Below are 14,116 nucleotides of genomic sequence, written 5' to 3'. Positions count from 1 at the left end.
AACTTTCCTCCCTGTCTGAGTTTCATACTCTTATATCCACTGGCTCCATTCTTTCCCAGCAGTGAAGTTTGTCAGCTGGCTGCAGGATTTACAACTATGATCTTGTATTTCAGTATGACATAATAAGATTTTTGGGTCTAAAGTATTGTCAGAATTCAAGAGAAAATGCGGATTTATCAAAACAGGAAGGGAAGGTGCATCCCCTTTTTTGAGAATCTCCCAGGTCCCACTAGAATATATGTAAATTAAATGCATTAGAGTAACTTCATAATTACTGTAGAATACACCATATTTCACTAGAGCCTTTTACATACTTTAAGTTTAGTTAAATGTTTTCTTGTATAATCAGAAGCACAAGCATTTGGCTAACAATTACAGTACTAAATCAGTCCACCGACACGACTTTTCCTTATTATTTCCTTCTACTGTGTGTTAAATACTCATCAAGACTTTTTTTTTTTTTTAGCTTTCAAGTGAGATAAAATTAGTAAAAACAGGTGTATCAAGAAGCAAACCTGAGCTTTAGGATCCTTTCTTAAATTTGCTGCCCTAAACCATGGATATCTAGAAAAATACTGTTGTTCATATTGATCTTAAAAAGGAAACTTGATCTAGTGCAAACCGTTTCCGCAGAACCTCACTTGCTCTTGTACAGAGTTATTTATTCAGGTGTTTGATGGAAATGTAAATAATGAAGCCTCCTTTCTACCACCCATAAAACCTTATTTCACAGTTGGCAACTCTCCATCTACAGCAAACTTATTAAAAAAAAAAAAATCTCTACACAAACACACAAGCACTAGATAGGATTTCAGCAGACAGGCATTAATGCTCCTGATGCAAAAACTTCCTCAGCTTCAGCAGGGGCATGATCAAGCCCTGATGCAATTCAGGTTACAGTAACAATATTGATGTTGTCTCTCATGAACACTCAGCATTTATTTCTCTAACAATAATGCTAATTGCAAAATCTCAATGCAAAATAGTCTATCACCTGCAGTTGAAGGTCACAATTAAGGAAGTTTAATGAAAAAATTGAGTTAAAATATGGTTCGTAAGTTATAAAATAAAAATACTGCATAAACTCGTTCATAAATTATGTATTATAAAGCCTCCCCTCACACTCCTGAGCAAATCAAGTATTTTTCATCTGATTAACCACGACAGCTGCTCTCTTTGGTGGTAGAAAGAAAAATTTTCATTCACCATCTAAAAGATTGTTTTTCTCAAAAGTAATATAACCCTAGCCAATACTTTAGTAATATGAGAGCTGATTGGTTTTGATACTAAAAGATATAAATCAAGCTTTAGAATATTCAGCTCATAGAAAATTTTTCAACTTAAAATGAAAAAGGTCCAGTCTATTTTTAGTACTTTTTAAAAAATGAATTTCATGGCTTTAAAAAAAAAATTAAAGAAAATGTATACAGTAATTGGAAGCATTAATTTAAATTAAAATCAAAATGCAACTCAAAAAAGTTTTACTATTTCCAGTCAACCTCATGTTGCCTTAACCTGCAGAACTGCCCTTCAGTAAAACTCACATGGCATATACATGCAACCAGGACTTAGTATCACAAAAACGCATTGAAATGGGAAGAGGCATCCATTGGAAAACAATTTCTTCCTCTTGGAAACAACCTAGTACCATATGAAGTTGGGATACAGAATATTAGTGTTTTGGCCTCTTCAGAGTGAAGAGGAACTAGATCCATCAATCCCATGTAAGCACTTGCCACTTGGCTATTAAACAGAAGATGAACACCAGCAAATTATTTCATTTCTTTCTCTGAAAAAGAGAAAACCAAGAATAAGACCCACCCCGTTGGTGAAGATATGGCTGCTGAAAATCTGCTCTTATAAAGGACAAACATACCAAGCTTAGGGGATTCCAACAGCCAGGAAAGGAAGATAGCTCCTTATATGACTTACTACATAAAACTGAAAACAAAAATACTTTTAAATTTTGGATTGATTTATCCATAAAGCAGCATAACATTGAGAAAACATCCCTCATGCAAAAATTATTTTGGTTTCTACCCTTAACTGTTTATCTCCCAAACTGAGATTGTATTTGGTTTGTAACTGCCTGCAATGAACAGCATGGATGCAAAATAATTTCACAGTGAAAACAAGAAAATTAGGTTTGCTACAGTGTAAGATAATGAACACAGGACTGGAAGATGTTGCTTAAATTACTAATTCTGGTTCCTTGTACTTACAAGCAACTAAGTTGTCTGTATTAATTCAAATAGATACTTGACCAGGATATGTAATTGCCACTACTCTATAATAAACTTGAGGGCATCAGTAAAGGACTGAAAGTCACAAGTGTAATGTCACAAGAAAAGATATCAAAGAGATCTGCTAACGTCCAAGGCTATTGCACTGACTTTGTAAGATAAAACTCCCCAATAATCTTAAGAAATAAATTATGGCCCGTTGTGAGAGACTGAAAGAGTTAATGTCCCAAACATTGTGGTGGGACAAGTTCTGCTCAAAGACAAACCCTGCACAGCAAGGAACCAAGGTGAAAAGCCCATCAGCTCGGACAGCAGCAACAGGAGGGGGAGGGCGCGCTGGAGGGTGCGCAGCTCCCTGTTCTGATAAGCTGTTCTGATACAAAGATCAAACAACGGCCACCTCTGCAGGGAAGGAGAAGTTACTCCACAAACGACTCCCAAGCCCAAAGGCTCACAAACTGCTCATTAACCTGATGAGTGCGGGTGCCCACCCGGAGAAGGACACAAACCGAAGCCCCGGGTGCGCAAGCCCACGGGGACTGGACCCCCTCGGCTGACTGAACCAATGCCGGACACAGGACTGGTGAAATGTCTCCGTCATCTTCTCTCTTTCCTTTTCCACAATCCCTGCACTTCATCCCTCTAAGACATAAAACTGTTGACCAAGTCTGAGACTAAGAGCGGATCCAGCCGCCCCTGGGCCTTTCTCTGAGGAGGAGTGTAGAAAGCAAGGGGGTCTGCTCTGAACCTCATGACTCAACGGGAGGGATCTCCTTATTCCCTGAATTGATGTATATGGTTACCCTGGGTTACAAGATTTACAGAAGTAGTCTCATGCCAATTCCTGTTGTGAGAAACTCCGCCACCTACTATTAGGCCTCCCCAGTTCAGTTTACTTCTGTCATGAATAAAATATTTAACTGATTGTTTGATGTCATTTCACCTTAATTTAGCCCGAGGGAATTTTGAATTAAACACGGCTCCCTGGTCTGTCCAGTCATGACACCTGTGCTACAAAGCCAGGCAGATAAAGCTCACACTTCCTCATAACTGGCTAGCTAAGGTGTTGCTTGCAATGACTAAGTAGGATTAATCCTATACTAGACTTTCCTGCTCTGCCAACATGCACCAAAGCATTCTAATAACCTGCATCTTGAATACCGTACACTTTATTATACAAACATGTCTCTCAGATGGCAGGAAAGTCAAGTCCCATTCCTGAACAGAGATGATACTATCTTACCCTATTTATGGTAGAAACAACACAATTTCTATTACAACTTGGAGAAGTATTATCTTTTTCTCTTTAACAGACTCCTGTGTGATTAGGCAGAGCAGTGTCATTGCCTGAATTACTGTTGTTCTACAGAGCAAAAATACATTTCCAGAAAAGAAAATTATAGCAATAGAAGTGTTCTGCTTTTATTTTGGTATGTAACTTCAGGTAAAGCACCAAGAAACTACCTAGTGCTCAACTGCAAGGTATGCTATATAAACTAAGCCTCATTGCTTCTGATAAATAAGGAATACATGATGGTGAGTAGAGCATAGTTTTTTCCTTGCCAACTTTCCTCAATAGTAATATAAGATGACTTTTTTCCAACAGATTTTGTGCAGTTTAGCAGCCACAGGATAAAACCAGCCTTGTGATGCCTCCCTAATGTTCTCTTTGAATGGGATTTCAAGTTGCAACCATTCTGGAACATTGATTTACTCAATGATGCGTAACAGCTATAACTGGGGACTATTCTATTTTCATCAGTAGTTCTTGTACTGAGACGATGACCTATTTTCTTGGGCTAATGGTCATAGATATGTTTTCATGCCATGATATTTCTTCATATGACAGATTCTCTGATGGAATGTCACCATGTGGTACCTGACACCGAAGCATCTTTGTATACTATCTCTCGTTCTTGATGCATTTAATGCTCCTCGTATCAGTGTCAAAATCGTGCAGGGTCCTTATGTACTATGCCCATTATAAAAGTGCCTAAAATCACTGTACAGCCTTGAGGCACCTGTGACAGACCTGCCCAGCTTGACTTACATTCTTACACTTCTCCCACCTTAGCAGATATCATGCTCAACTTCTGAGTCGGCAGGCCTTTTATTTCAGCAAAATAGTTTCATGTGTAAAGACTCATGTTCTGCCACACTTACAGACTCTGGAGCTTTGATGAAGACTTTGGATTTACCAAGCTGGTATTGGTCAGGTTCCATGTTGACTGACTGAAGAAGGTGGAGAACTCCTTGTTTCTCTTCTCCTTTCCAGGAAGGCCAGGTTGCTTTGGTCAGAATGGCATACCTTAATGACAAAGAAGAAGAGATTAAAACCTGACATCAAACAGCAGCAGCAGAATACCACTGACTCTTAGTCAGTATTACCCTGGAGGAAGGGTTGACAATTTCAGCAGGACTTACAGAAACTTGGAGTGTGGGAAGATGCACGGTTATTAAGATGTTACTTGTTTAGCAAGACCAAACAACTGCAATGAGCACAAGTGTCCAGGAGTCTCCCATTTCCAGATGCTAAGTTATTATTTGGTAACTGCAGTAGTTAATTACAGAAGTTCAGCTGCAATCTCAAGTCCAGGGCAAGGCTATTTACTAGTAATGACTTATGGTCCAGATTTAAATACCTACATCCTTGGTATTCTAGATTCATTCCCAAGCATGTGGCCAATTTCCCACTCAAGCCTTCTCTGTCTGTCTTATTCTTACAAAGGCCTTTTCTGTTTCTAAGCAAGTGGCCAGCTCATGTTCCTAACCCACCTGTTCAACAGCTGGTCTGCATTTAGCAAGGAGCCATTCTTGGCTTTATCCCAGAAAGCCTTTGGCTTGGCCTCCAGTACAAGAGAGAAGATACAGTGAAGTTGGTGCTACCTAGAGGGAACACTGGGAACCGACCAGATGAAGGGCTAGGGAAGGAGGCAGGGCAGTGCTATAATAACCAGTCTTTGATAGGAAGAGGTGCGTGGTCTTTTGTCTCGGGGTATTCTCTTTAAGCCTTGAAAATGAGGTGGATGCCAGGTTGCAGCCCCTTTTAAACTGTCTGCTTTTTCAGGCTTAATGTGGGCTTTTGGAACTGCCAGGCTGGAGTTACAAAGCTGCCTTGTTCCACTGCCCACCAAGGAGCACCGATGGGCTTTAGCTGTCTCTGTGTCTGTGGATAAGTAACTTCTCTAACAGCAGCTATTTAGACCCCTCTGACAATGGACTGGACAACAGCTAAATATGTTGTGACAAAATTGTCCCCTAAATATTTTATGTTCTTTACTCTTGACAATTTTTTTAATGCCTTAAACATACTTGAGTTATATAAACTAAATCATGCTTATTAGTAAAACTATTCAACTAATGAAAAAAGTGATAAAGTATGGAGTTCAGTTTATTGTAATTCCCAAGTCCTTGTTTCTTAAGAAGATTTAAGCAGCTCATAATAAAATGTTCTCAAAAAAATCACACAAGGAGTTTAGAAAATTCATTAAGGGAATCTTCATTGCTCATTCTTGTCATATCTAAAATGTTATCCAGCCAGGAAGCAGAAACGGTGTCATGCAACTTAAATAACAATACCACACAAAGAAAAATAGCAAACAGTTAAAAAGGAATGTATCACAAAAACCAAACACCTCTGAATAGCAAGTATATGCAAAGAGAAAGCTAACTTATGAATAATTCAGTAGGATTCAAAAGGATCTACTGATGTTAATCACATTCAAATCTATTATTAGTTAACATGCCCAGGTACTATGCATGACAGTGTAACAAAGTAGCTCTTACACAAAAGAGTATATTATACATAATCTATGTTTACAGACAATGTGTACACATGTATTTATGTAACTTATCAGTATTATGGAATAAATAGATGCAACCTAGTAAGGAGTTGTAAGTTAAAGTAACTCCCAACTTATTTAACAGCTTCTTTTGCAGGTCATCAAGTACCACCAACAGTATAGTTGTATAGGTGGGTCTAAGCAAGTCTGAATTTAAAGGAGCTGATGTTAATAAAGGCATTTGAAACTGCTATCTTCCACACAACAGAATTTGACACTACATCTCAGCATGTTAGGAATTCTTTCCTACATCTTCTGAGCTGTAAAGGAGGGCACAGGAAAAAACATGACTTAAGATCTTTTAATATAAGTAAAGCTCCCGGGTACAAAATAAGAACAGAGCTGAAATTCTCCTTTTTCATAAACTCAAATTAACTTCATATGTTTTCTGGTGTGACAAGTCTACAGGGCAGAAGAAACAGATTACTCTATAACATGCACCAATTAAGCATTTCACAATTTTATAACATGACAATTCTATCATTGTTCACTGCTGTTTAGAAATAGCACTTTCTTCTAATGTACTGTGCACACTTCCCATTAAACTGGTCATGTCACTACCCATGTATCTAGGTTTTTCAAGCTTCTGTAATTTGACCTTACGGAGGATTTCAGCACAAGTACTAAATGTGTTCTTAAAATGCTTCTGAAACAACTTCAAATCATGACTGCCCCCCCCAAATTATCTATTACAAATTCACAGTAAGCAGTTAGGTCCTACATCTAAATATGTGAGTATGGAGTTCAGCTTTCAGATTGGTTATGCTTTGAAACACATAGGCCTTTTGAATGACTGTGGCTTTTTGCATGCAAATGTAAATTTTGTACATAAAAGTCTATTCAGCCCAGAAATCTCCACTTATATGGAGCTGCCAAGGAACACCCAATGAAAACAAGTGTACAAGCATGCATTTCCTGTCCATCCCATGCCTCAGCCACTTTTACTCACACTGACTCAGGGTGTCAGAACAGAGCTTGTTCTGGATGCTAGGGAACTGTGAATGGAAAGGTTACAGGAAGAGTTTTACTCATAACAAAATATTAAATTTAACAAGACTAATTTGAAACAAACGGATGAATTCCATAAAGAATGGTTTCAGTTGCCTGTGGATCTCTACATATGAAGTGAAGTATAGAAATCTATTCACCTTCTAGAAGTACCATGTAGCTTTCCTTTGTGCAGGCCTCTCAGGCAGATTTCTAGACCTGCAGAGCCCTCACAATCAGTATTCAACAACAGTGGAGGCTAGATTTAATACACATTATTAACCTCTTATGCTGTCTCAGCAACAGACTGTGTTAAGTAATGCAACCTGATGCATATTCATGTTTATATGTCTGGACTTGAAGATTGTGAAGAAAAAGGGATTTAAAATTGTTCCATACTTTAAGATATCTGTCTATTACTAGATGATTAAAACATTCTCTGTATTATCATGGAGCATTATCAGTGGCTTTGTTCTGGGTTGTCTCATTAATTATACTCCATTGCTTGCAACAACTGACTGGATTTTTTGTTTTATATTCTCAAACGTAACACAAAGACTTCCAACAAAAGCTATTTGTCATATAATGCCCCAGTTTGGGCATTTATTAGCTGTATGTCTCAATTTTCTAAAAAACAGAAGCTGAGTGTTGTAAGAATCTTGAAATTCCTCTTATTTAAGAGGATTTCATTAGCTAGTGGAGGTAGTTAATAATCTTAACAGCTGGTCCTAAGACACTGAAAAAAGGATGGGTCTTACAGAGCTCTGACTTGCTTTCATTCACTGAGCAGCTGCAGTGGTTTGAGTTGTAACCATTCCCAGCTGTTTGAACACCAGTGGAAGGATACAATGCGCAATTTAAGCTAAGGTTACTCTTTATGCTGAAATGGCTGAATGGCAGGCCTGTATTTCTTTACCTATGTTCTGTCATTGGGAAAAAAGAGTTGGGAGAGCGAGAGCAGTAACATTTTAAACACAGGCTAGCACTTAGACACTCAGATTCCAGGCTCTGCACCTCATAACTCTAAGTCCCCTTAAATCTTTTTAACTTTGAGGAACCCTCTCATAGCAGTACAAAAAGAACTGAGGTCTTAGGCAAGTTTACAGAAAAATGAAAAGACTTTCAAAGACATAAAGCCAGTCTTCAAGACACTTTCAAATCTCTGTGTAACCTAGATCCTGAGCAAGGTAAATGGGTGAAAAAGGAAAGGGTAAGTGGGAAATGAGCAGCTTTCAAAACTTGCAACTTCTTGTTTTCCTCCTCATCATATAATCAACTGTGCTGTAATACTTCAAAATGAGTATTACCTTACCTCTGCAAAAACTTCTTGAAAACCCGCCTGTAAGCATAGCCAGCTCTTCTTACTCGAATATTTTCTTTCAGACCCAAGTATTCCACCTGATGTTTTACCCTGTGGACAAAAACAATGCAAGATTTACAATCTATTTTATTTCAGCATATTTGTGGATCGAGGTATTCTTTTTATATATTGAGGTCCGCATCATGTTTAAAGACTATTGACTTCCAAAATTCATGCACAGGTATAGGAATTCTTGCACATTACTATGCATGCACACTGCATGGTAGGAAAAATATTCAAGGCAGGTAGACTACATTACTGAAATATACGTAGCAAGTTTACCTTAGCATTTTTTCCTAGTTTAACTTCCCATCTCCTAACTAATTTATATATAAGTTTCTTAAGTAATATTATTACCCATAAAAGGCCAAGTAACTGTTAACTATACAATTATATAGCTGGCATCCAAGGGAGTGGGAAATTGTTTTGTGTCCTTTTATTGTAGGTTTCATCTATGTTTTACCTAGCTCAAATATCAACAGTAGCACACAGTAGCTCTTTTTTGGTTGTTCTGGAGAAAGGACCAAATCTGGTGGCTGCAGAAAGCCCCAGATGCCAAACTTTCATTACAGGAAGAATCAGAAAGAAGAAAGCCAGGACAGTATATTCATGAAGAGCTAGTGTTCCTCCTAATTTTACCATGCTGCAAAGGAAGGATTTGAGGATAGGCAAAAGACTGGCCAAAGCATGCCTGGTAAGCTTGTTCATGGCATACTTTAATTACAAACAAAAACTGAGTTGGTACTAGTCCCACAGAAAGTGTTAATGGCTGTGGAGGGACTCTGCTGCACATGCAAACTGAAACACCATTATCCAAACACCATTAAGGTTCCCTCATCCAAAACACATTCATTTAGGTTCTAAACAGGGAACAAATATGTCCCCATGCATCTCAAAGCAGGAAAACCCCAAAAGAAAAAAGGCTTCCTTTTGGCACCTCTTCCTCTTTCTGGAGCTGTGGTCCATTAGTTTATGTTGCTTCTTACATATCCTGCTAGTCTACTATGTAATGCTTAGAGATTTGATTTGAAGAATTTCAGTTAGCTTCCTTAACAATGTATGACTTGTTGTTTTCCTTTGCATTTCCTTAATTTCCTCATCTAAGTCATGTGGCTGGAAGCGGCAATGTCAGTTTTTAATTCTGAAATGTGGTGTTCAGAGGCTTCTGTTGCTGTTCTTTTATAGGGCAAATTATAGAAGGTTTAGCATTCAGTCAGAAATATAAGTTGTTAAGATTTTAGTTCTGCAAGTTTAACAAAGAGTATATAAAAGAGCATTTCTTTACATATCATCAAAAAAGTAAGCCTGTAAGGTGCCATTTAATTTTGTTTTGCTTACTATTTCTCTGATTTTACAAAAGATTTTTCAAATCCTGAAAAACTCTGTTAATTCAGTATTATTTCTCTAGCTATTTTGAAATGTTAAATTTCAATAGAAAGTGCATTGCCCATTGACACCCCCCCTTTTTTTTGGTTTAGACATTCTTTTCACATGACTCATAGTATAAGGGGAAAAAACTTTTGAAATCCCATGCTACAAATGACAAAAGCCTTTCAGTTATTTCTTCTTTTTAAACAACACTTACGAGAGGTGTTTGACTAAATGATGAGTAATAGTGCTCTTTTAGCTTATAATAAAGAATACTGCACATTTTAATCTTGCTGTGTTCAAGGAATAAAGTGTATTTTGTACCCACTCCAAGAATTCTGGTACAGTAGAAAGTTGGTGGACAAAAATACATTTTCCTGTTTATAGCTTTTCCGCCTGTTCACATCTGGAATAATGCACTGGAGCATTACTCCCATTTTCTTTACTGTCCTGCCAGTACTAGTGTCCAGCAACAGGGAATTTGAGACATTTTTCTGTTTTCCCTTTTCTTTCTGAGAAAAGGCACACTGAAAATCTCCCTCCAGGCATCAACCTCAAGCAGGTCAGGGTCTGGGAATTCAGCTAATGCAGCAATTTTGAATACAAGTCCAAGTGGCTGTGCCAGGACCTGAACAAAAACACATTTCAAGAACACCTCAATTTTTGGAATAACTAAGGTATTATACAAGGTTTAGATATTACACAAGGTCTATGTTTCAGCGCTAAATATTCTGGAATTATTCAACAGCAGTACAAAGCTGGAATGACGTGGCTTCTGCGAGCATGAAGTAAGACAAGCTTTGTAAAGGTTTTTTTTTTCCTTTTTTAGTAACATTTTCACCATCTAGTAGCATGCTACTAATAAGCAGATTAGATATACTATTCTCATCACATTGACTATGGCAGCATGTGTATATGATACAGCATTATGTGATCACAAAAGAAAACAACAACAAAAAAAACCCTAAACAAACATTCAGCAAAGTATCACGTAAACTCAGTTATGTTTTGTATTTCCCTCAACACAGAACTTTCTCACAGTAAAATTGTGAAACAACAAAATTAAGCTTGTTTGAGTTGTCATATGCATATAAATTTCTTTTCCCCAGACATGTCACTAACTGCTACAGCATAGGTATCCTATGTGAGGTTCTAGTATAACTTATGGGAAATCGTAGTTTGAAATGGGAGAGAATGTTAGGATTTTTAAACAGGGATGAAGGATTACCATTATAAGAACTACTTCCCTTTGTGTCTGAGTTTGATAGTCTACAATCCTTTGTATTTCATTTGTTATCAGTAGCTGCTGCATTTGCCAAATATCATCCTCATTATGGGAAAACAAGAAGAAATCTTGCCCGTTTTTGCTCCAAAAGGGGTTTCCTGAAAGCTGGCCTTTTCTCAAGACTAGGTTTTTGTTTGTTTGTGTCACTGGTTTCCTAGCAACACCTTCCACAATAATAGGCCTGTTTTTCAATATGTAAATGATTTTTAAAGCCCCTCAACTTATATAGTTAAAAGTTTTAGACTTTCCTCCTTTGGTCGTCCCCAGTGTCAGTGGAAAATTAAGTGCTGCATAGTAGGATTTTCAGGGGTGGAAAAGCTAGAGAAAGAGGGTCTACATTTACTGCCAAGACCTAAATGACACTTTCAAATGCAGTCCCAATTGTGGCTTCTGTAAGTGCTCTACATCTGCATCTAATTGTGCTAGTCTGCATGCCAAATGGCAGGAAGTGAATTCTGGTGTGTTGTTGATATGGTCAAGAATGCTTTCTATCAGACTTTGCAAGTTGTTTCACTGTGATAAAAATAACCACTTGCTTTATCAGCACTTTTAACAATACCAAAAGTACTTGGTATATAGTAATAAATGTTACCTATATTAGGACCTCACATAGTATACATAACGGACTGATGACCTACCTCAGTGCAAAAAAGAAGAGTATCTTTTTTCAGATAATAGGAAGATGCTATAAAGCATGATATAGTTAAAGATGCCTTAAAACAGATGCGATAAACCAAACTGATGATTTAGACATCTATTTAATGTCTATATAACCACACGGTATGATATTCTACTGACTTCTCTTTAAGGAGTTGCCTAATGAAACTTAAAAGTCAAGAAGTGAAAAAGGAACCTTCTACATTCTTGGCTATAAAGCCTTTTCAATAAGTTTGATACACCAAAGCAGATACAGACATCATGCTGGCTTTCTAGCTATGTAATAGAAGCTGTTTCCAAAGCATAAAGCAAAACTTAGAACTGACGTATAATGCATTTGGTGTGCAAATTCTGCATGGAAAACTGAGTCTTTAATGTACTGACTGCGTTACTGTTATACAAATGTTGATTATTCATAACTGATATGAGAAAAGCTAAGAACTGCATATCCTAACTGCTGATTTAGACCAAGTGACCACAGCTTATCTTCACAGTTTAGGAGAGGTCATGCCACATTTCATTTCTGAAGGTTTTAGAGTATCTAGTTCTGTTTGTCTGTAGGCTGTATGGTTACAAATGATAAATTTTTGTGGCTTCTTTTGACTATTAGCACTGTTTCTCACCACATACTCTGCTTATCCATACCTGCTCTCCTCCCAGTCTCGAGACTTCTTTGTTTCATTTGGTTTGATGCAGCGGATGTAATGGGGTGTACACTTCATCAGGGTGCCAACAAGGTCATTTGCTTGTTTCTGTAAAATTGAGGGAAAACCTGTGAGAGAATTCTAAAAATTATCAACCATTTGCTGATGATGCAGTTAACTGGATCCAGTTGACTTTGGTCTTTCTCCAGAACAACCAAAGTGTCTTGGGATAATATGCACCTCATGAAAAATTTATCAGTAAATAAAAGGCACCATTATCTCCAGCTACATATTCTATTTTTAAACTAATATATAAAAATATGGAGTGACAAGGAATGCCTCAGGTGAACTTGACTGTCAGGGTGAAATATGAGGAAAGAGGTTGATAAAATATCGATTTCCAAAGCCTGCAAGTGTGTAATGTAAGAGTATATTTTACAACCGGTCTCCAAAAAGATGCTTGCCTTCTAACCCTTGCATTATTCAATGCACATTATGGTCAGTAGAAAGACTTCTGTTGACTTCAGTGGGCGTTGGATCAGGCCCCACTGCATTTCTGCACTATAAAGAGACCAGTTATCTGTAGTTAATTGTAGGACATCAAGTGGCTGAGTGAAGGGGCTCATTCATTATGCACATGCAAGTACTATTATCACTACCATCAATTGCTCGTTTGGAAAATTCACTGCTGTAGAATGCAGCTGAACAAAACATTTAATGAACAGTGATGCTAGGCAAAACATGATTCTAACAGCTTAAAAAATGCATCGCTTTGCAATCAAGATACTCCTGATGTCTACTTTTAAAAATGTCTGGACAGTAAAAAACAGCAAAGACTACTTTTTTTTTTTTTTATATATATAGGTATCCATACACAAACACACACCCAAATATGCACATACTAGACATACTTTGATTTTACTGCCCGCAGTGGTAGGACGGCCCTTCTTGTCCACTTGAAGATTTTCAGGAAACAGAGCCTTTATAAAAGGCCTAGGAAAGAATTAATAAAATAGTGTTGGCATAGAAAGACAATTCAATGCATGAATGTCAAGGAGTATGCTGTAAAAGTTGATAGTTGAGCAGAATATAAATAGCTATTTCTATTAATCTGGAGTTCTATCAAATCTATTTTAAGATTAGTATTTTCCATAAGCTTCATTCCTCATAGAGATCCCTTGCTACTTTAGCGAGCCTTGGAAGACACAATACCAGACTTCTAGACTCAAAGAAACACACGCTTCTTAAAAAGTAAGCATCAATTCATTAAAATACATAACAAAAAAAAGTTACTTTATATGTTAAAACAGTGCCTGTTTTGAGAGAATGCCAAATCACTGATGGCCTTTTCTGAGGCCAAAACAAATGGCTGTCATTATACCATTTGATCCTGACACTGCAGTACCTTACTTATTCAGATTTGCAGAAAATTAAGGTCAATATAATGCAAGTGATACTGTTATACTGCAGTGATGTTTTATTTCCACAAATGAGTTCACAAGTTGTGAAGTAGAGAAGTCAGGCCTTCTGCATCCATTTGAACTAACACGTTATTCCTAGCTTTAAGCAAGTTTTGCTTACGTACAAATCACTGCTCTGCATGAGTTCAATCAAGTCCATGAAAAGAACATCCCGATTTCTCTCGCAGAATCCATCCATATCATAAGATACCTGGGCCAAGGTGGAAATTGATTGTTTGTGGTAAGTTGAGAACCCAATAATTAAAGAAA

The 14,116-nt window shown here is 37.4% G+C and overlaps 1 protein-coding gene across 1 annotated transcript in view; it reads right to left on the bottom strand.

Annotated features, from left to right (window-relative positions):
- The window catches only part of MYO1E (myosin IE), a 62,829-nt gene that overhangs the window by 24,383 nt on the left and 24,330 nt on the right, over window positions 1–14,116 (bottom strand). The window contains exons 14-18 of the mRNA XM_010571754.1: window positions 13,972–14,057; window positions 13,298–13,379; window positions 12,388–12,494; window positions 8,385–8,483; window positions 4,407–4,551 (exon numbers count right to left, since the gene is read on the bottom strand). Coding sequence (XP_010570056.1) covers window positions 4,407–4,551; window positions 8,385–8,483; window positions 12,388–12,494; window positions 13,298–13,379; window positions 13,972–14,057 — 519 coding nt within the window. The remainder of the gene's footprint in view (window positions 1–4,406; window positions 4,552–8,384; window positions 8,484–12,387; window positions 12,495–13,297; window positions 13,380–13,971; window positions 14,058–14,116) is intronic.

The sequence above is a fragment of the Haliaeetus leucocephalus genome, unplaced genomic scaffold (assembly GCF_000737465.1).
Source record: "Haliaeetus leucocephalus isolate CR32 unplaced genomic scaffold, Haliaeetus_leucocephalus-4.0 Scaffold339, whole genome shotgun sequence".
Lineage (NCBI taxonomy): Eukaryota > Metazoa > Chordata > Aves > Accipitriformes > Accipitridae > Haliaeetus > Haliaeetus leucocephalus.
This window is presented reverse-complemented; position numbering and strand designations above follow the sequence as displayed.